This window comes from Barbus barbus (assembly GCF_936440315.1).
Source record: "Barbus barbus genome assembly, chromosome: 22".
Lineage (NCBI taxonomy): Eukaryota > Metazoa > Chordata > Actinopteri > Cypriniformes > Cyprinidae > Barbus > Barbus barbus.
Genome location: NC_136750.1, coordinates 16,528,049 through 16,548,122, shown reverse-complemented (window position 1 = coordinate 16,548,122; position 20,074 = coordinate 16,528,049). Strand labels below are relative to the sequence as shown.

Genomic DNA, 20,074 nt, shown 5'->3' with positions numbered 1-20,074 from the left:
TTTTAAAGCAGTCAATGCAATTTGGGAAAGAAGTCAATCAAATCTATATGTGTGTGTGAAAATATTCAGATGAAACCCCCTTTGTAATATTTAACTTTTCATACAGTAAGTATCTGTAATTTAATTACACTTTTTTTAACAGATTACAGATACATTTATTTTGTAGTTAAATAATGTAATTCCGTTACATGTAACTAGTTATTCACCAACACTGGTCATGTGACACTGAAGACTGGAGTAACGTTTTCCATCACAAGAGTAAATTACATTTTAAAATATATCAAAATAGAAAACAGTTATTTTAAATTATAATAATATTTTGCAATATAACTGTTTTTACTGTATGTTTGTTAATATAACTGCTGCCCTGGTGAGCATAAAATAAAACATGTTAAAAATCTTACAGGAATAATGAAACATTTGCGTTGTTGTTTACATGTGCTGTTTGTTTCTGCAGCGAAACCATAATGTTTCTGCATCAGATATTCTACCAAGGGTTGAAAGCTCGAATAGCAAGCTGGCCAACATTAGTCTTGGGTGAGTGCACTGCCAGAGCATTTGGCAACCAACAGCAAAGAACATTCTGTAGACTCTTCAATTTGCAAGCTAGCTTTTTCAAAAGGTGCCACAGATCTGAGGCCCAGTCACACTGACTCTGATCTTCCTTCCTGTCCTTCAGCCGACCTATTTGACATCCTGTTGCCCATGCTGAACATCTACCAGGAGTTTGTACGCAACCACCAGTACAGTTTGCAGATCCTGGCCCACTGCAAGCAGAACCGCGACTTTGACAAGCTGCTTAAACAGTATGAAGCCAAGCCTGACTGTGAGGAGCGCACACTGGAGACGTTCCTCACTTACCCCATGTTCCAGGTGACCATAATCTTTCATTCAGCCTCTCATTACCATGCTTTGAATCACATGGCTAGTAGCACATGGCAGGTCCTCATTTGCTTTTTTAGTCCCTTAAAGTAGGATTCTGTAGTGCATTCTGGTCCATAATGGCTTTTTTCTTGTAGAGTAAGCAGTTTCCATGTGATCTAGTCTAGCAAGGTCTGCTTTGGGCTTTGCAGCGTTGGTAATAAATGTGCTGATGAGTGATAGAGCTCCCCTCTAAGCCTCCTTTGCAAGAATACAGTGCACACTGTTAGCAAAGTTGTGTTTGGATTTCCATGCGTGCACATGACTAAGTGTGGATATGATGAGTGTGTTTGTTGCAGAAGGCAAAAAAAAAACTACCCTCCTGTCTGACATTACGACATGTGCTTCTTGTCTGGCAGATTCCTCGTTACATACTGACCCTCCATGAGCTGTTAGCACATACACCGCATGAGCATGTGGAGAGAAACAGCTTGGATTACGCCAAGTCAAAGCTAGAGGAGCTTTCCAGGTACATCAAAATGTGCCTCCAGCACACCCATCCATGACCATGTGTCAACGTTGCTATATCATTTCTCACTACTCAGGTTATGGGCCTTATTCATGAAAAAGAATCTGAATGAAGCTGTAATTCGTGCCTGAAACCAGATCATCAAATTCATATCAATTGCTAAATGCTATAAAGAGTGTAATTTCCTCACCACTACTGGCACCAAATTGTACTGCAGTCTGACTGCGCAACCCGACTGGACTGAACATAATACCATGGTGCCAGTTTGAGGCAGGATTATTTGTTTGTCTAACGGTTTGATAACGCCACAGAAAATGCATACTTTTAAGTATGTGAATCAATTTTGATAACAGGATTTAGAATTCTTTTTTTATATTTTATTTTTAGTTTACCATGTTATTTTATTCTGTGATAATTTGTTTTCACAGTGTTTTATAGCTTCAGTTTGTTTAGTTTTTTAGTATTTTAATGCCAAACTTAGTGTCTTAAATGATATCATTTAAATTTATCATTAAAACTTATCATTATCATTTAAGTGACATTTTCTTAAATTTACTATAGTGTTATTGCTAGTATTATCTAGTGGCATTTTCATGTTTTATGAAGACGAGTCTAAAACTAAATTTGTAACCATTTTTGTTTGATTTTGAGTTATTTTTGGAAACATGGAAATTTTAAATATATTAATATAATATGTTTAATATATTTATTAAAATATGTAATATGCCAATAATAAAATACATTTTTGGCCATTTTTATTTGATTTTATGTAGTTTGGAATAATAAAAATTTAGTTAAAAAATATATTAATATACTATATTTTGAAATACATAAAGTATGTAATATATAAATTGATAAAATTAAGATATGGCCATTATATTTAATTAAATTTTATTTTATTTAGTTTTGGAATCATGAAAATATAGCATGAAATGTATATCTACAATTTGTTTTATAAATATATATTAAAATATGCAATATACAGTTATATTTTAGCTATATAAATATAATTAAACTACATTTTCGTAACTCCAAAGCTAACTAAAATAAAATCAATTCTCACAAATTAATTTAGTGCAACTAAAAAAGATTTCACTTTCGTTCAGTATTTCAGTTCATTTCTTTTCCATTTAGTTTTTTTTTTTCTGTTAAGAGTAATATCAATGTTAAAAAAAAAACATTCAAAAATCTGTATGTGACAAAAATAACAACTGTGAGTGCTAAAATGATGTACCTCCACAGAATCATGCACGATGAGGTTAGCGAGACGGAGAACATTAGGAAGAACCTCGCTATCGAGCGTATGATCGTGGAGGGCTGTGAGATTCTCCTAGACACCAGCCAGACCTTTGTCAGACAAGGTGAACTCCCAACACACACACACACACACACAAATCCTCCTGAGTTCTTTGCTGAAAGGGGCCACAGATCCCTGATAAGGAGACATTTGGATTCTCCTTTCCTTCTGTTCTTTTCTGCAAACTGTCACTTTTGTCACCTCTTATTGTCAAGCCCTCCACCTCCCTCTTCTCCCCTTCCCACTCCAAGGCTTTTCTGGGCTGCCCTCTTTTCCCTGCAAGCACAAAGCGGAGCATTAACTCAAAGGATTGGGCACCCTAATCCTGCTAGTCTCCGTAGAGCACAGTGTGTTCAAAGACCAGACCAACTCTTTCATTTCCAAGTGTAATCACACTTTTACCAGTCAAACCTGGTGTTGAGCCCGAGATCGGAAATGTCACTGATGCGCTGCAGGATACGAAGACACAAGGAAACTGACAAGAGTCTGATAAGAACATATGTCAATCCAGTATTTCCCCATGTGCTGGCATATTATTTGTCTGCTCTGCGTTTCCCAGCTTTACCTGCAGGGCTAACACATCCTGCGCCTTCATGCATGTTTTTCAGGATCTCTGATACAAGTGCCCATGAGTGAGAAGGGCAAGATCACCCGTGGCCGACTGGGCTCTCTGTCTCTGAAGAAGGAGGGAGAGAGGCAGTGTTTCCTCTTCTCCAAACATCTGATCATCTGCACTAGAGGCTCTGGAGGAAAACTACACCTCACCAAGGTGAAGCCTCATGCACTTCATTACACTGTCTTAAAAAAGTACATACTAGGCTGGGGTGGTATGAGGAAGATTTTTTTTTGTTATAAATAAAATAATAAATAATAGAATAGAATGATCTAATTAATTAATTAATTAAATAAGTACAACAATATTAATCATGTTTTGATGAATGATCAACTTATTATCAACTTTTTCATAATATTTGTAAACCCTTTTTAAACCTATTTTAACTTTTTTTTCTTTTTTTATCTGTACACAATGTGGTGCAGTACTTTATGGTATCATATTAAAAATAAAGTAAAGTCGTGACGTATTGTCAAGTATGGTGACCCATACTCGAAATTGGTGAGTATGGGTCACCATACTTGATACACCATACTCTGCGTTTAACCCATCCAAGTGCACACACACAGCAGTGAGTAGTGAACAAATGCACACACACACACACACACACACACACACACACACACACACACACACCGTGAACACACACCCGGAGCAGTGGGCAGCCATGCTGCAGCGCCCGGGGAGCAGTTGGGGGTTCGGTGCCTTGCTCAAGGGCACCTCAGTCGTGGTATTGAGGGTGGAGAGAGCACTGTACATTCACTCCCCCCACCTACAATCCCTGCCGGCCGGGGACTCGAACCCGCAACCTTTCGATTACGAGTCCGACTCTCTAACCATTAGGCCACGACTTCCCCCAAAAATGTGTTGTCACAACAGAATTATCCAGTGTAATATAAAAAAACAAAAAACACTTGAAATCTGAGACATATTTCAGATAAATATTCTTTTGGGGAAAAAAGCTGTTTGTTTGTTTGTTTTTTCATTTACATCGTTCCTTTATTTCTCAGAGGATGATTTTTGAATGTATCAGGTTCCTTGTTAACCAGTGAAATTTTATGTTGTGCCCAGAAAAGGGTGATTACCACCTTCAGCCGACTGTAATTTTACCACATTCTATAAGCCACTATTGGTCTGTGGGGAAATTCAAGAAGGAGATCCTCACCATAATCACTGTTTTAGTACGGCTGCTATTGATTATTTGATAGATTCTCAGAGCATGTCTGACTGTTGCTTGTCTCCGGATGGCAGAATGGAGTGGTGTCTCTCATTGACTGCACACTGATAGAGGAACCAGAGGGCACAGATGACGAGTGTACGTATCAAATCTCTTGATTTAATCTTAAATATATCATAAAATATCTGCAATAACAAAAGAAGGCTCACATTCTGACACTGATAAGAGACCTATGTACTTACCTGCACTGATATTGGCATGTTGTGGAAGTAGATCCAACCACAAATCTAATCACAACAGACCTCCGCTAGATTTATTCCAGAGGATCACTACGTTTTCTTTTTTCTCTTCAGCCAAGTCAGACAAGAGCGGTCAGGACATGGAGCACCTGGATTTTAAGATTGTGGTGGAGCCCAAAGACAGCCAGTCCTTCACCATCATCCTGGTGGCCTCCTCACGGCAAGAAAAGACAGCCTGGACCAGTGACATCAGCCAGGCATGTCTGCACACATCAGATAACACTGAGTGATCCACGCAGCCCTGGGCAAGACCTTTGCCTTTTACTCACATCCTGTGGTTAAAATACTGTCCTCACGCTCTTTTTTTCCCCCCTATCTTTCTCTCTTTCACTCTTCACTACAGTGCATAGATAATATTCGTTGTAATGGGCTGATGATGAACGCCTTTGAGGAGAACTCTAAAGTCACTGTGCCCCAGATGATCAAGTAAGCACTTCTTTTCACACTGGAAGTCACTATGCTTTTGTAAATATACAATTCACTTCTAACAATCTGTGTCACATGTTTAGGTCTGATGCCAGTTTGTACTGTGATGACGTGGATATCCGCTTCAGTAAGATGATGAACTCCTGCAAGGTGTTGCAGATCCGCTATGCCAGCGTGGAACGCCTGCTGGAGAGGTTGACCGACCTGCGCTTCCTCTCCATCGACTTCCTCAACACCTTCCTGCACTCCTACCGCGTGTTCACCAGCGCAGACGTAGTCCTTGACAAACTCATCACCATATACAAGAGGCCTATCAGCGCCATACCAGCCCGGTGAGCCACATGGACATTTTTTCTTTTTTGGAAACACACAGAAGATGAGATCACATGGGATGCATAGAGATGTTGGCTGTAGACAGCTCTCATGTACATACAGCTGAGGTCAAAAGTTTACACCCCCCTTTCAGAATCTGCAAAATGTTCATTATTTTACCAAAAGAAGAGGGATCATACAAAATGCATGTTATTGTTTATTTAGTACTGACCTGAATAAGATATTTCACATAAAAGATGTTTACATATAGTTCACAAGAGAAAATAATAGTTGAATTTATAAAAATGACCCTGTTCAAAAGTATAGATCCCCTTGATTCTTAATACTGTGTTGTTACCTGAATGATCCACACCTTTTGTAATAGTTGCATATGAGTCCTTCAGTTGTCCTCATTGTGAAAAGATGGATCTCAAAATCTTACAGTCATTGTTGGAAAGGGTTCAAATACATAAAAATGCTGGGAAACCAAATCAATTTTGGGACCTGAAGGATTTTTCTGAAGAAAACAAACAAAAAAAACACAGCTTTGAATCGTTCAGGTAACAAGACAGTATTAAGAATCAAGGGGATGTAAACTTGTGAACGAGGTAATTTTTATAAATTCAACTATAATTTTTTCTTGTGAACTATATGTAAACATCTTTTATGTGAAATCAGTCAGGTCAGTACTAAATAAACAATAACATGCATTTTGTATGATCCCTCTTATTTTAGTAACATTAACATTTTGCAGATTCTGAAAGGGGGATGTAAACTTTTGACCTCAACTGTATAGCAGCATGGAGTTGTTTTCAGCACATGCTGCAGTGTACAATACTGACTAAGATGAGTTTAATAACTTGAAACTTATGATGTTAGAATAAAGCTGACTGACTAAAGCAGCATGGTGTTTGGTAGTTGATAATCAGTCTTAAGGAAGCCCTTCGTGACAAGGCTGATTTTGGGTTATGTTTAGCTAATAAGTTGCTCTCAGTAATTTGTTTACTCCTTAAAAAGGCAGATTTTTTATTTATTTTTTTAAATACACTGCCGTTCAAAAGTTTGGGATCAGTCTTTTTTTTAAGAATTTAAAGAAATTAATGCTTTTATTCAGCAAGGATGTGTTAGATTGATAAAAAGTGATAGTAAAGACATATTGTTAGAAAATATTTCTATTTTGAATATGCTGTTAATTTTTTATTTATCAAAGAATCCTGTTTGCATAATTACGCCCAAATGTATATGAAATGAAAGGGGGCATGATTTTTATTCTCGTTGCTGCCGCCGGCGCCATGTCCTAGAGACGCTGTGTTTCGTTATGAAAGCAAAAGTACTTTGTTTGGGCTTCCAAAAGAGGACACAACTAGAAATCAGTGGTTAAGTTGTAATTACAGCACTGTTCCAGAACAGTTCAAACCAAATATTAGAATGTGTACAGGGTACAGATTTTACGGAGGACTATTTCCTGAACCTGGGAGAGTAGCCTACAATGCCAGCTGTGCACAAAGGCTGTTTCTATAAAGTGTGGCAATTCAAACTTTGCAAGGACAGTCTGGCGCTTCTGACTCACAGCCTGTAAGTATGTTTTCATATTTAAAGAATTTGCCACTAACTATTAAAACGCGAGTTTTGAGCTGTGTAGAGTAGTGCTTGTTGTTTGTCGTTTCTCCGATCACATAGGCAGACATGGTAATGTTTACGCGTAAAAAGAAAGTATAAGTCATTATAATCAGTAATTATGCCCCCACTGGATGCAACAAATGCCTCCTTTGTAATGGGTTTAATTGTTTTTGTCTCGTTGCACTGGGACATGCCATCACAATATGGTCAGGGGCGTAACATTTCCACCACACGCTTGAGGTATTTGGCCAATCACAACGCACTGGATGGCTGGCCAATCAGAGCACGCCTCGCTTCTCAGAACGATGATATTTTTTTTAAAATCTACGCGTTTCAGAAAGGTGGAGCATAGAGGAGCAACAATAATGTACAGTATGTGGAAAATAATGTGTTTTTTAACCTTAAACCGCATAAAAACATTGCATTACACCATATAAACAAAATAAATTAATTTTTAGCAACGTCATATGACCCCTTTAAGCAGCACAACTGTTTTGAACATATACCGATAATAAATCAAAATGATTTCTGAAGCATCATGTGACACTGAAGACTGGAGTAATGGCTGATGAAAATTCAGCTTTGCATCACAGATATAAATTATATTTTAAAGTATAATAAAATAGAAAACTGTTGTTTTAAATTGTAAAAATATTTCACAATATTACTGTTTTTTTCTCTATATTTGATCAAAAAAATGCAGCCTTGATGAACAAAAGATACTTCTTTAAAAAACATAAAAAAATCTTGCTGAACCCAAACTTTTGAACAGCAGTGTATATATTAACATTATCACAAATTAAAATAACTGTTTTCTATTATAATAGATTTTAAAATACAGTTTATTCCTATGATGGCAAAGCTGAATTTTTAGCAGCTGTAATCTTTACTGTTTTCAGTGTCACATCATCCTTCAGAAATCATTCTAATATGCTGTTTTGCTGCTCAAGAAACATTTCTTATTATCACAGTTGATAACAGTTGTGCTGCTTAATATTTTTGCGGAAACTGTGATACATTTTATCAAGATTCTTTGAAGAATAGAAAGTAAAAAAAAAAAAAAAAGTTAAATCCTTTTAAACCCAAACTTTTGAATGTATTGTAAATATAAGAAAAGTGTTAAAAAAAAGTAGTCGACCTGTTTAGTTGGTTGTTGGAGGACCTATCATGATCCATCTCTAATTCTCAGCTTTTTTTATGCAGTTTGATGGACTTTATCTTGGCACAGATATATAAATGCACATGCAGCTCTTCATGAGCAGCAGGTATTTGCTTTGCTGAGTTGTGTTCTCGAGTGAGAGAGAATGAGCAGAAAAAGCTATTCAGTGTGATAGGAGAGAGGTCACACCAGTGTTTGTCACCCTATAGTGAGAACAAGCGAGCGTCTGCGTGCGTACGGGATTAAGGAGAGAAAAGAGAGCGAAATAGAGAGAAAGCCACAGGGGAAGGGAGTGAGATGTGCTGGAGTTGCTAAAGGCTTGCGAGAGGTCACACTAATGCGTATCGCCCTCCTCTATGTATGTGTGTGTTCTGCTGGAAACAGCAGTAATTGGGCCCTGCTTCATCGCCTGCGTGCCCGCCTGACTGAAGCATCTCAGCGGGGCTCTGTCGCCATCACCTTAGCAACCGGCCACTCTGCTGCAGGACCCCACCCTCCGCCCATGCCGCATCTGCGAGATGAAATATTTAGTGTGCACGTTTTGCAGCCAGAGCAGCCTCTCTCACTCTATCGCATGCGCTCTGTATTTTCGTCTCGCTTTCTGCATCTCCTCCTCCGGTTGGCTCTGGAGACGGAGATCCAGGCAAATCTGTAAGAGCCGGGGACCTCCCACACACCCACAGCCTGTAGCACCCACTCTCCCCTGGGCAGACTGCACGGCTGTGATGCCTCCCCAGACCTCCCCCGCTCAGCTGCCCTGCCTCAGCTCCAACGGTCACCCAGACTGTCATAAGAGGGGCTATTTCTGTGCAGGCATGACGTGTAGGGGTGGCTCGATGTGTGGGAAAGCTTCTCTGCAACACTCTCCAACCTTATAGAGAGATATGAAGAGTAGGCTGTTTATGCTCCGCCGAGGCGCTTTTCTCTGTCAGCGCATATACCCTGAGCACACTGCGCGGCGTTGGGAAGCCATAATGGGCTAAATCATGAGCTGCAATGAGAGGCAAATACGTTGTCCTTTTATAGGCTAGTGGTGCACTGAAGGTGGTTTTCTAAATCTGCACTCATTTAAAGGTGAAGCGTGTCATTTGGTGTCTGTTTTTTTTTTTTTCAGACAGGTTCCCATTGGTCGGAGTGTCTTAAACTCTTTAATGTTATTTTATTTCAGGGAAATCATTTGAATGGCTTCCTTATCTTGTTGCATCTACATATTAAGCTGGAATGACAGAAAGTATTGAAAAAAAATTTTTTACAGTCCCCTTCCCAAAAGTTTACAGTCCCAAAAGTTTGGGGTCTGTCAGATCTCTTATGCTCACTAACAAGTCTCTTAAGCTCAGTAAGGTTGCATTTATTTGATCAAAAATATGATAAAAAAAAACAGTAATAGCGTGAACAATTATTACAATTTAAAATAGTTTTTTTATTTATTTTTATTGTTTTTTTTTTGTGGAAATTGTGATGCATTTCTTTCAGGTTTCTTTAATGAATATAAAGTTCAAAGGAACAGCATTTATTTAAATACAAAAATAAACATTATTACTGTCACATTTGATTAATTTAATGCACCCTTGCCAAATACAAGTATTACATTCTTTAAAAAATATATATATTTTTTAATTATTAAAAAAAAAATAATAATTCAAATGGTACTATATTTCAATTTAATTTGAAAGTCATTGAAATTTTAAAATTCCTTATCTGAAATGTCCATATTTGACAGCCTCAGGAGGTTTAAATCAAGACAACATGGTCATTAAATGAACCCTCCCTCCTGTTCTTTTCAACACATAGATCCCTGGAGCTGTTTTTCGCAAGCAGCCAGAACAACAAGCTCCTCTATGGAGAGCCACCGAAGTCGCCACGTGCCAGCCGCAAGTTCTCCTCCCCACCCCCGCTGGCCATCACCAAGACCTCGTCCCCCAACCGCCGCCGCAAACTGTCCCTCAACATCCCCATCATCACCGGTGGGAAGGCTCTGGACCTGGCTGCCCTTAGCTGTTCCCCCAATGGCTATGCAAGCATGTACTCCTCCATATCCCCTTTCAGCAAGACCACGCTGGACATCAACAAGCTCTATGTGTCCAGCCCCATCACCAGCAAGATTCCTGATGAGGGCGAAGGCAAGACGGACAAGGCTGATGAGGTTTCGCTGTGCAAACAGGGTGAGATCATATCGCAAATTAGTTCAGTAGTACCAGAAAAATTTTTGTTTCTCGACCACATTATAAACTAATAACACGGTGCTTTATTTATTTTTTATTATATTCATAATATTTATTAGTAAAAATGGTAACACTTAAAGGGATAGTTCACCCAAAAATGAAAATTCTGTGATTAATTGCTCACGTTCATGTCATTCCAAACCCGCAAGACCTCCGTTCATCTTCGAAACACAAATTAAGATATTTTTAATGGAATCTGCGAGCTCTCAGACCCTTCCATAGACAGCAAGGGTCCTTACACGATCAAGGTCCAGAAAAGTACCAAGATGATCGACAAAGTAGTCCATGTGACATCAGTCTGTCAACTAAAATTTTACGAAGCCACGAGAATAATTTTTGCTTAAAGAAAATTAAAATAACCATTTTATTCCACATTTTCATCTCTACTGTTTCTCTTGTGGACTCGCGTTCACGACAGTACATGACGCAAGCGTGTGGTGGCGCAAGCGCTGATCCAGATCCAGCGTGATGACATTGAACACATGCCTTGTGTTCAATATCATCATGCCGTGTTGATGATATTATATAAATTATAATATCATCAATGATATTATAAAAATATCTTAATTTGACTTCCGAAGATGAACGGAGCTCTTACGGGTTTGGAACAACATGAGGGTGAGTAATTAATGACAGAATTTTCATTTTTGGGTGAACTATCCCTTTAAAAATGTTATTTTTTATGGTTTTAGTTTTATTTTGAGTTGAGGATAAAAACCTTTTTTAATCATACCAGTACTTTTTAAATGCAGACTGCAAACTGTTATTATATAGTGGGATTGTGTTGTTTCATGTGTTTGATATGTTATGCATATGGATAACTGTAATACCTATGACTGATTTTCTCTAGACATTTCAGTGAGGGAGGAAAGCAACATCGACCAGATCCAGAGTGACGAGGCAGAGGCTGAAGTTTCGCCCACCAAATCACCCACCACTCCCAAAAACGTCAAATGCAAAAACTCCTCAGGTAGAAGACACTCTGTCCTAGACTTCCCTGCCATGTTGTTATCGCTCACTGACATGAAAACCAGAGCACCTGCATCTCACGCTGACAAGCCACCTGCACCCTTCAGACCAGCCAAATGTTGCATTTATCAGTGGCTCAAAATGTTGAGTGTTGAATTCAAAGGTCCAGTAACATTCAGTTTTTTTTATTTTAAAGGTTAGCATATTTAGCTAGATGTAAAAACTTCAAGAAAAACGTATTTTTTTTGTTCCCACGTGTCGCTCTTGTTTTAAAGTACACGTTGTATCTGTAAACGTCTGAAGTGATCCTGAGGACGTAGATGGAAGCCTCGCAAGACACGATTCATGAAAATCTCATTAATTCTGTAGGTTTTTAAAAAAAAAAAGCTCAGGGAAACGCCAAAGGAGGCGTGAGTAGGTGTTTGGGAAACTTGTGCCAAAGCAACTATTAGCATGTATTCTCTCTGCCACCCCGGTTACCGGGTTTGTATTAGTGCAGTCGATGCACTGCAACAGTACTGTCTCCTTACTTTCTAAACTAAATTAAATGGGGGTTCAAAGGTCAAAGATCACCCCGTTGTTTCATATGTGTGACACAGTATTGCCATTAAGCTTTAGAAGGCTGTAGAAGAATAAAGCATGTTTCAGTTACCCTTAGTTTTGTCATTTTTCTAAACCTTATCTGAAGCATGCAACAACAAACTTGTTTTCTTTAAAACGCTGCTTTTGTTATTTTGTGAGAGTGTATTTGAGACATACATCTTAGTGAAATGATGAGCTATTTTTAGTCTCAACCATCTTGAGAACCAGAGCCCTGCCTATTGTCTTGATGAAGACGCAGTCTGTGATTTTATGTTTCGTACCGCCACCTGCTGGATGCATAGATGCTCTTTCATTGCCGCATCCACTCTTATGCTCCAAAAAAAAAACATTTTTCATATGATAACATGATGCATTAGCCTGTGGAAAGTGCTTGCAAGTACAAAACTAACAGTATGGAAATATGTGCTTATGTTGGTCTTGCTGACAGTCGCAGACAATCTGGGTTGTGGTTTTTGTTTAACAGTCGTTGGGTGCAGTAGATATTTGTGACATTTTCATATGTCATCATCGGAGGCTTATCCATTGTGGAGATAATGTCACTGCCTCCATTATTTCTGCATGAGTCCATCTTGTCTTATTTCACACCTGCTGTACCCTTAAAGAGGAAGCACTCTGAAACACAGTGAATTCACATTTATTGAATTTTTGTCTGGACCTTTTAGTTTTTGGACTACCAGCAGATGACAGTTTATATGTCTAAGAAGTTTTAGGTACAACGATATTCTTCTTAATTCAGCTCAAATCTCTTGTACAGATTCAAACTTTGTATTGTAGATCATTTTAATTGTGCTGTTTACTTGTTAAATTTTTATTTAATTTATTTACTTAAAATATTTAATATTGATGTTTGAAAATCGTCTTTATAAAATAGATAGCTCTTAGATTTCTGATTGTCCGACTGTGTGGCAAAATCGTAGGAAAATTGTTATATTGCTTCGATTGTTATATTACAATATGCTCTTTATTAGAATTCTCTTGAGTGAGCCACATTCGAAACTGTTGCAAAAAGTGTGCTGGTAAAATTGCTACATTAATTTGCAGTCACAAACAGCACTAGTACGATGATATATATTACTGGTTTGTTAAAATTTCAGTAATATTATGCTATGAATTCAGCTTGAATATCTTAGTGTACAGATTCAACTTTGTTTGTAGATTATTATTTAAGGCTTAGTTGTGCTGTTAACTCGTATTACGTTTTAATTTTTTGTACATTTTTATGGATGAAATATTTAATAAAATATAAAAATTTTAAATATTTCATATTAATGTTTGAAAATACTTCTTATTAAATAGCTCTTAGATTTCTGATTGTCCAGTGGTGCTGCAAACTGACTGTTAAATTACTTTGCAACCATAAACAGCCTAACGCTTCGATCAATATTACTTGTTTATTAAAATTGAATTGATATTATTTTCTTGTTATTATCATTTTATCTAATAGTAGTATTATCAATGATAAATTTGACTCTTTATTGGTATATTGCTTTGGCTTACATTTAATAAAATGTTCAGAAAAATATAACTGACAGTGATGGAATCATCCTAATATTTGAACACTGAACTATGCTTTTTTTTTTTTTTTCCTTCTTTTTCTTTCTTTCTTTTTTTAAATGCCGGTACTTTCTATCACTTGAAGTATGCAAAAATGATATTTATTTGTTTAAATCTCTTAATTGGTTTTGAGTAGCTGACTAATTTTGAAATGAAATCTAATTTAACATGGTATTAACCTCCATACATGCATTTATCATGTGTTCTGTTTGTCTTTCTCTCTGGGCAGAATTCTCTCTTTTCTCATACAATAATGGCATGGTGATGTCGTCCTGTCGGGAGCTGGATAACAACCGTAGCGCCTTGTCTGCCGCTTCTGCCTTCGCCATTGCCACTGCTGGTGCCAACGAGGGCACGCCAACCAAGGAGAAATACCGCCGCATGTCTCTGGCAAGCACAGGTAGGATTCAGCAATCTGTTTCAATCTCTCATAGGCTGTGGATATTTGTTGCCTGGCAGAAGAGCGATTAATGTGAATTTCGATTGGTTTTCAGGGTTCCCCACGGATCAGAGGAACGGAGATAAGGAGTTTGTGATTCGTCGAGCAGCAACTAACAGAGTTCTCAATGTCCTCAGGCACTGGGTGTCCAAACACTCACAGGTGAGATGAAGTAAACATACACTTTTAAAAATAAAAAGGTTTTGTAGCAGTGCCATAAAAGATACATTTTTGGGTTCCCAAAGAGACTTTCAGTGATCAGTTCTTAAAATAAACATTTATTTTTGCATACCTGTGTATTTTGTGTGTATGTTTGTAGGACTTTGAAACCAACACTGAGCTCAAAATGAAAGTGATTAGTTTCCTGGAGGAAGTGATGCATGACCCTGAACTTCTGACCCAAGAAAGGAAAGCCGCTGCCAACATCATAAGGTGAGTGGAGTCTGTGTATACCCTAAAAGAATCAATGCTCACATGTAGTGTGTTGCAATAGCTGGATTATCCTGTCCTGCAATATTTTAGACTTCTGTAATCTGATAAACGCTTGTTCATGTAATTAAATCAGTGGTTTTGCTTTCTTTTTGGACAGGACATTGACACAGGAGGATCCTGGTGACAATCAGATCTCTCTGGAGGAGGTGCTGCAGATGGTGAGTGGGGAGATTCTGGGGCATCCTCCAAATTACTCAACATTTCAGTTCTAAAACGATCAGAACTTCAAGTTTGGGGTCAGTAAGATCATTTAATGTTTTTGAAAGAAGACATTGTCGCTTTCCTCCCTAACTGATATTCTCAAAATGCAATTTTGTGACTTATTACAATTGTTTTCTATTTTAATATATTAATTTATATTCTTTTATTTTTTCTGTAATGGCAAAGTAGAATTTTCAGCAGCTATTACTCTGGTCTTCAGTGTCACATGATCTTTCAGAAATCATTCTAATGTGCTGATTTGATCCAGAAACATTTCTTTTTATTATCAATGTTAAAAAATAGTTGTGCTGCTTAATAGTTTTTGTGTAATCTGTGGTATTTTTTCATGATTCTTGAGCCCGGCCTCATGAAAATACGTATAAATAGTACGCCAAATAAAAACGGAAACTCGTGGTATTGATACGCAAAAATTGACTTTGGCGTATATATGATACGAACGTGTTTGGTGTGCATATAAAACGCAGTTTTCGCGTGCATATGATACCAAATTTCTTGGCGTGCATGATACGCAGTTTTCGTGTACATATGAAACGCATCTACCCCACAACCCTAATCCTACCCATCGCGTAGCATATACACGCCAAAGTCCATTTTTGCATATCAATACCACGAGTTTGAATTTTTATTTGGCGTACTCCCTGATAGCATACGTACATCTCCGAGACGTCTATTTGATGTCTGCATTTACATCTGCAAGACGTATTATTTAGGGTGTTTGCTCATCTGCAATACGTCTATAGGACGTTTCCTTTTAGATGTCAAATAGACGTCTATTAGATGTCTTTAAGATGTTTATGATTTAAAATGTATGTAAAACTGACATCTGAAAGACGTCTGCCAGACGTTTGTAGACAGCAGATGCTTTAGAGATCTTTAACAGACATCTTGCAGACGTACGTGTGCTATCTGGGCTATTTATACGCACTTTCATGATATCGGGTTGGATTCTTTGATGCCTAGAAAGAATCAATAGGTTTTGTTGTTGTTGTTGTTTGCTTGTTTTGGAAAAGAACTGTTTTGTTAACTTATAAAAGTCTCTTTTACTTTTGATCAGTTTAATCCATCTTGCTGACCCAAAACATTTGGCTTGTAGTGTATATCCAGAACTCTGCTTCTCTGTCAAATTGTATTATAGTGTACACTGTAGGGTATTTCACTATTTACAAAAGTGTGCAAACTGTGCTGAAAATCATTATTCAGTATCTTATCTAACTAATTGTTTTGTTACATAGGCGGAAGGAGGAAAGTCAGAGCCTTTCGAGAATCATTCGGCTCTGGAGATTGCAGAACAGCTCACCCTGCTGGACCACCTTGTTTTCAAAGTCATACCATATGAGTGAGTGTGATTATGTTTCATTTTATTCATTCTTTAGGTAACTAGAAGAAAATTAAAATTATGTTATTAATGTGCATACAACATACAACTCTTACATGAATGATATGAGGGCGAGTAGACAATTTTTCATTTTGGGTGAACTATGCATTTTACAAGAAAAGCTTAATGACATTTTAATACTTGGAAGATCTGTGAAGAAATGTGAAGGATATTTTAACTTATTTATGAACATGCCATCATCCCTACAGTAATTTCTTTCTCTAAAATGTTTTTGTCATGAAAAGGGAGTTTTTTGGTCAAGGATGGATGAAGAACGATAAAAATGAGAAGACACCTTACATCATGAAAACGACAAAACACTTCAATGATGTAAGTGTTCAGTGTGAAAACATCTGGTCCTAGTTAAGTGCAAAGTTGCTGCAGTGTATTTGTTGTTGCATTGTTTCAAATAAAGCATAATGAACAAAATGTGGATATACCTCTGTCTCTTTTAAAGATCAGTAACCTGATCGCTACAGAGATCCTGGAAAGTGAGGATGTGAATGTACGGGTAGCAGTGATGGAGAAGTGGGTGGCGGTGGCCGATATCTGCCGCTGTCTCCATAACTACAATGCCGTGCTGGAAATCACCTCATCCCTCAATCGCAGCTCCATTTTCCGTCTGAAGAAGACCTGGCTCAAAGTGTCCAAACAGGTGGGGAACTACCTGATAAAACCTCATCGAAATTAAATGAATAGACTTTAGAGTTAAAGTAATAGCAGTGGAATTTAAGACAATAAAATAATATTTACTGGACTCCGTATTGATGAACTGTTATTTGATGTTGTTAGATCTGAAAGTATATGACAACTGAAAACAGACTGAAAACATTTAACACACTTTATCATTCCATTTAAATCAAAGACTAAAACAGTCATTGACAAGCTGCAGAAGTTGGTCTCATCTGAAGGAAGATTCAAGAACCTCAGAGAGGCCTTAAAAAAGTAAGTTTTTTTTAATCACCTGCAGTAAGTCAGTACTTGTTGCTGTATTTTAAGTCAGACGTTTGTATTTGAGCAAATGGGTTATTTTATTATATTTTGGTTATGATAATGTGATACGGCTATTAAAAAACTGGCATGGCTGACAGTGCATTTTTTCTAATATTTCTGCTAGTTGTGACCCTCCCTGTGTGCCATATTTGGGAATGTACCTCACGGACTTGGCCTTTATTGAGGAGGGGACACCCAACTACACAGAGGACAACCTGGTCAACTTTTCCAAAATGAGAATGGTAGGTCTTTTTTAGATGCATTTCTTTAATGCATGTGTGGGAAAGAGTTATAGATATAATTTTTTTATCATATTTTCTTCATTTTACAGATCTCCCACATCATCCGAGAAATCAGGCAGTTTCAGCAAACGGCATACAAGATTGATTACCAACCAAAGGTATTGTGATGCTGGTTTGTACTGACAAAATATAGGGTTTCATGATTAACATGCATTAGTAAAATTTGTGGTTGCCAGATTTGCTATGTTTTGTCCTGTACATAATTATATTCAGATTAAAAACAGTTTGAACTGTAAAGGTCCTTGCACACTGAGTCCGAAATTTTCATGTTCGTCATCCTTTCCTGTCAAAATGATTGCTACAGACGTGAAACCTGGTCCGAATTTTTATGGTGGACGAAAGTTTCGGAGGCAGTGTGTAAACTAAAAAAGTGTTTTTTAAAGAACTGTTCACTGAAAGGTTATTTGTGGAACCTAGAGCTTCTGTTGCATTGCTTTGGAATCTAGAATGTAGGAAACTTGAATTGAGAAGTGAGCCATGGTTGTACTGAAGAATCGTATTCAATATGAAACTGACACCCTGTTTGTTTTTCAGGCAGCACTGTATTTACTGGACAGAAGCTCAGTGATGGATGAAGAAGGCCTGTATGAAGCCTCTCTCAGAATTGAGCCTAAAGTGCCCAACTGAGAGAGGTTCTGCCTAACATCGACACAATGTACAGACACCATGCTCTCTACAGTATACATCCATGTGTTCTGTTATGTAACATGATTATTACTCCTGGATGTGTTTCCTTGTTTTTTAGTCGTAACCAAATGTTGCCTAATTGTTTCAGATCTTTCACCGAGAACTTACCTGTTGATTTCAGCCTTTGTTCTTTAGGGAATCAGATTTTTTCCAAATCCAAAGTATGCTTTTAACAGTACTTAAAACAGGATATAATCCTAGTTCAAGGTGTGGTTGTCTCTTTAATTGATTAGGCTCATCCACATCACGTTAATGAAATATGAAAAACCGGCAGGAGCACTTTGAGATTTGAATAGATGCATGTAACTAATTTACAGTATATGCGTACCATGTAGCAATGTGGAAAGCTGATATATTACTGTATACAACCAAGCATATAGAAACACTTATACTGTTATACTACTATATTCCATGTCACTGTACTTAGCAGAACCAACTTCAGCATTTTACATCTATTTGTTGCGATAATTAACATCCATCCCTTGATTCCTCAAAGGGTTGGTTGGAAATGCCTAAACTGCCATAACATTTTTTAACAATTTTGGCATGACTTAATAAAGCAAACAGTGAAGAGCTTGGTAATTATATTACATAAAAAAAAAGACTTAGAATATGTCTCCTATTGGCCAATAAGAATTTTCATTCTTGCATGCAAAGTTTATTTTGCAGAAATCTTTTTTTTTTTTTTTTTTTATGATTTCCTCACCTCAAAAAATTAGACTATTTCTTCATAAAAAAGAAGCAAGATCTGCATTATATTTTTTGAAACTGGCCGTTTCGTGATTGTTTACCCATGTAATGTTTCCGTTGCTCACAGCCACATTTCTTAGCATTTTGGGAAAAAGTTATTCTGGGTTCAACACTATCCTTCCAGCTATTGTATCCAGCTATTGTACATTTACAGACAATCTATGTCCTTCTTGCTGTTCCAGTGATTGTGGAACGTGACTGAATATCACTTTGTCAAATGCATTGTCGTTTAAGAGTATGATCAAAAGTGAATGACCTTCCCGCTTGCAGCATACAAAAGGTATTTTTGTAGTCCTAGAATAAAGATGTAGGGTTCTGCATCCTTACCTAAAAAGAAAAAAAAAGAAAAGAAAAAAAACAACCGTAGAAACATTTTTGTACAAACATTGTCAACTCGTCACACAGAAAAGTATTCTGTATATTTTGTACATGCAGCCCTATGTATTTCTTAACATATTAGTTTAAAGCACACCTCTTTAAAGCGTTGTATCCTATGCTTACACACTCAATGCTATATGATTTGTGATTTTGAAACCATGATCTAGAGGTAGAGGACTTTAAAGTGTTTTTGCATATACTGTAATCCTGTCTATAATCATTCTCTTAGCAGGAATATAGTAATGTAGTGCTTATTCTGTGAATATTTGTATGTATTTTTACTATGTACAGTCTGGAAACACACTAAACGCTCATGTGGCAGGCATGCAACACTGTATCAGCCAGAAACTTTAAAAAGGACTATATATATATATATATTTATATATATATATATATATATAGATCTATATACATACTGTATACACATCTATGTGCACATACTCTTATAAATGATATATAAACATACAAACAAACATTTTGCTGTTAGCAATACCCAGTGGTATGAGAATTATCTTTCAACCCTTAAGTTTATTTCCACGGCTTGGGAAATATTTCCAGTTTTTGTACAAAAAAGAAAAAGAAATGAACAGAAAAGAAAAGAAAGAAAATTAAATAAACTGTATGTTTCCTGATTACCTCTTGCTAATAAATCTATTCTATCTCAGGGGGATATTGCTTCCTTGTATGTGGTTTTTGTCATGCTCACTCACGGTGTTTGTTTGCTCTGATATTATGCTGCCTTATATACAAAATCATCCATTACATAATTCTAAGACTTTATAAATAGCTTGCATG

General features: G+C 37.2%; 1 protein-coding gene across 1 annotated transcript in view; it reads left to right on the top strand.

Moving 5' to 3' along the window:
- The window catches only part of LOC306888456 (ras-specific guanine nucleotide-releasing factor 1-like), a 47,702-nt gene extending 28,472 nt beyond the window's left edge, over positions 1-19,230 (top strand). Inside the window, exons 6-27 of the mRNA XM_079446769.1 lie at positions 458-537; positions 680-873; positions 1,281-1,390; positions 2,633-2,751; positions 3,296-3,456; positions 4,552-4,615; positions 4,831-4,973; positions 5,120-5,202; positions 5,286-5,534; positions 10,085-10,455; positions 11,366-11,485; positions 13,871-14,041; positions 14,136-14,242; positions 14,400-14,512; positions 14,670-14,730; positions 16,027-16,130; positions 16,415-16,499; positions 16,627-16,824; positions 17,035-17,114; positions 17,287-17,404; positions 17,494-17,562; positions 17,999-19,230. Coding sequence (XP_079302895.1) covers positions 458-537; positions 680-873; positions 1,281-1,390; positions 2,633-2,751; positions 3,296-3,456; positions 4,552-4,615; positions 4,831-4,973; positions 5,120-5,202; positions 5,286-5,534; positions 10,085-10,455; positions 11,366-11,485; positions 13,871-14,041; positions 14,136-14,242; positions 14,400-14,512; positions 14,670-14,730; positions 16,027-16,130; positions 16,415-16,499; positions 16,627-16,824; positions 17,035-17,114; positions 17,287-17,404; positions 17,494-17,562; positions 17,999-18,091 — 2,893 coding nt within the window. The 3' untranslated portion in view covers positions 18,092-19,230. The remainder of the gene's footprint in view (positions 1-457; positions 538-679; positions 874-1,280; positions 1,391-2,632; positions 2,752-3,295; positions 3,457-4,551; positions 4,616-4,830; positions 4,974-5,119; positions 5,203-5,285; positions 5,535-10,084; positions 10,456-11,365; positions 11,486-13,870; positions 14,042-14,135; positions 14,243-14,399; positions 14,513-14,669; positions 14,731-16,026; positions 16,131-16,414; positions 16,500-16,626; positions 16,825-17,034; positions 17,115-17,286; positions 17,405-17,493; positions 17,563-17,998) is intronic.
- Positions 19,231-20,074: the final 844 nt, after the last annotated feature.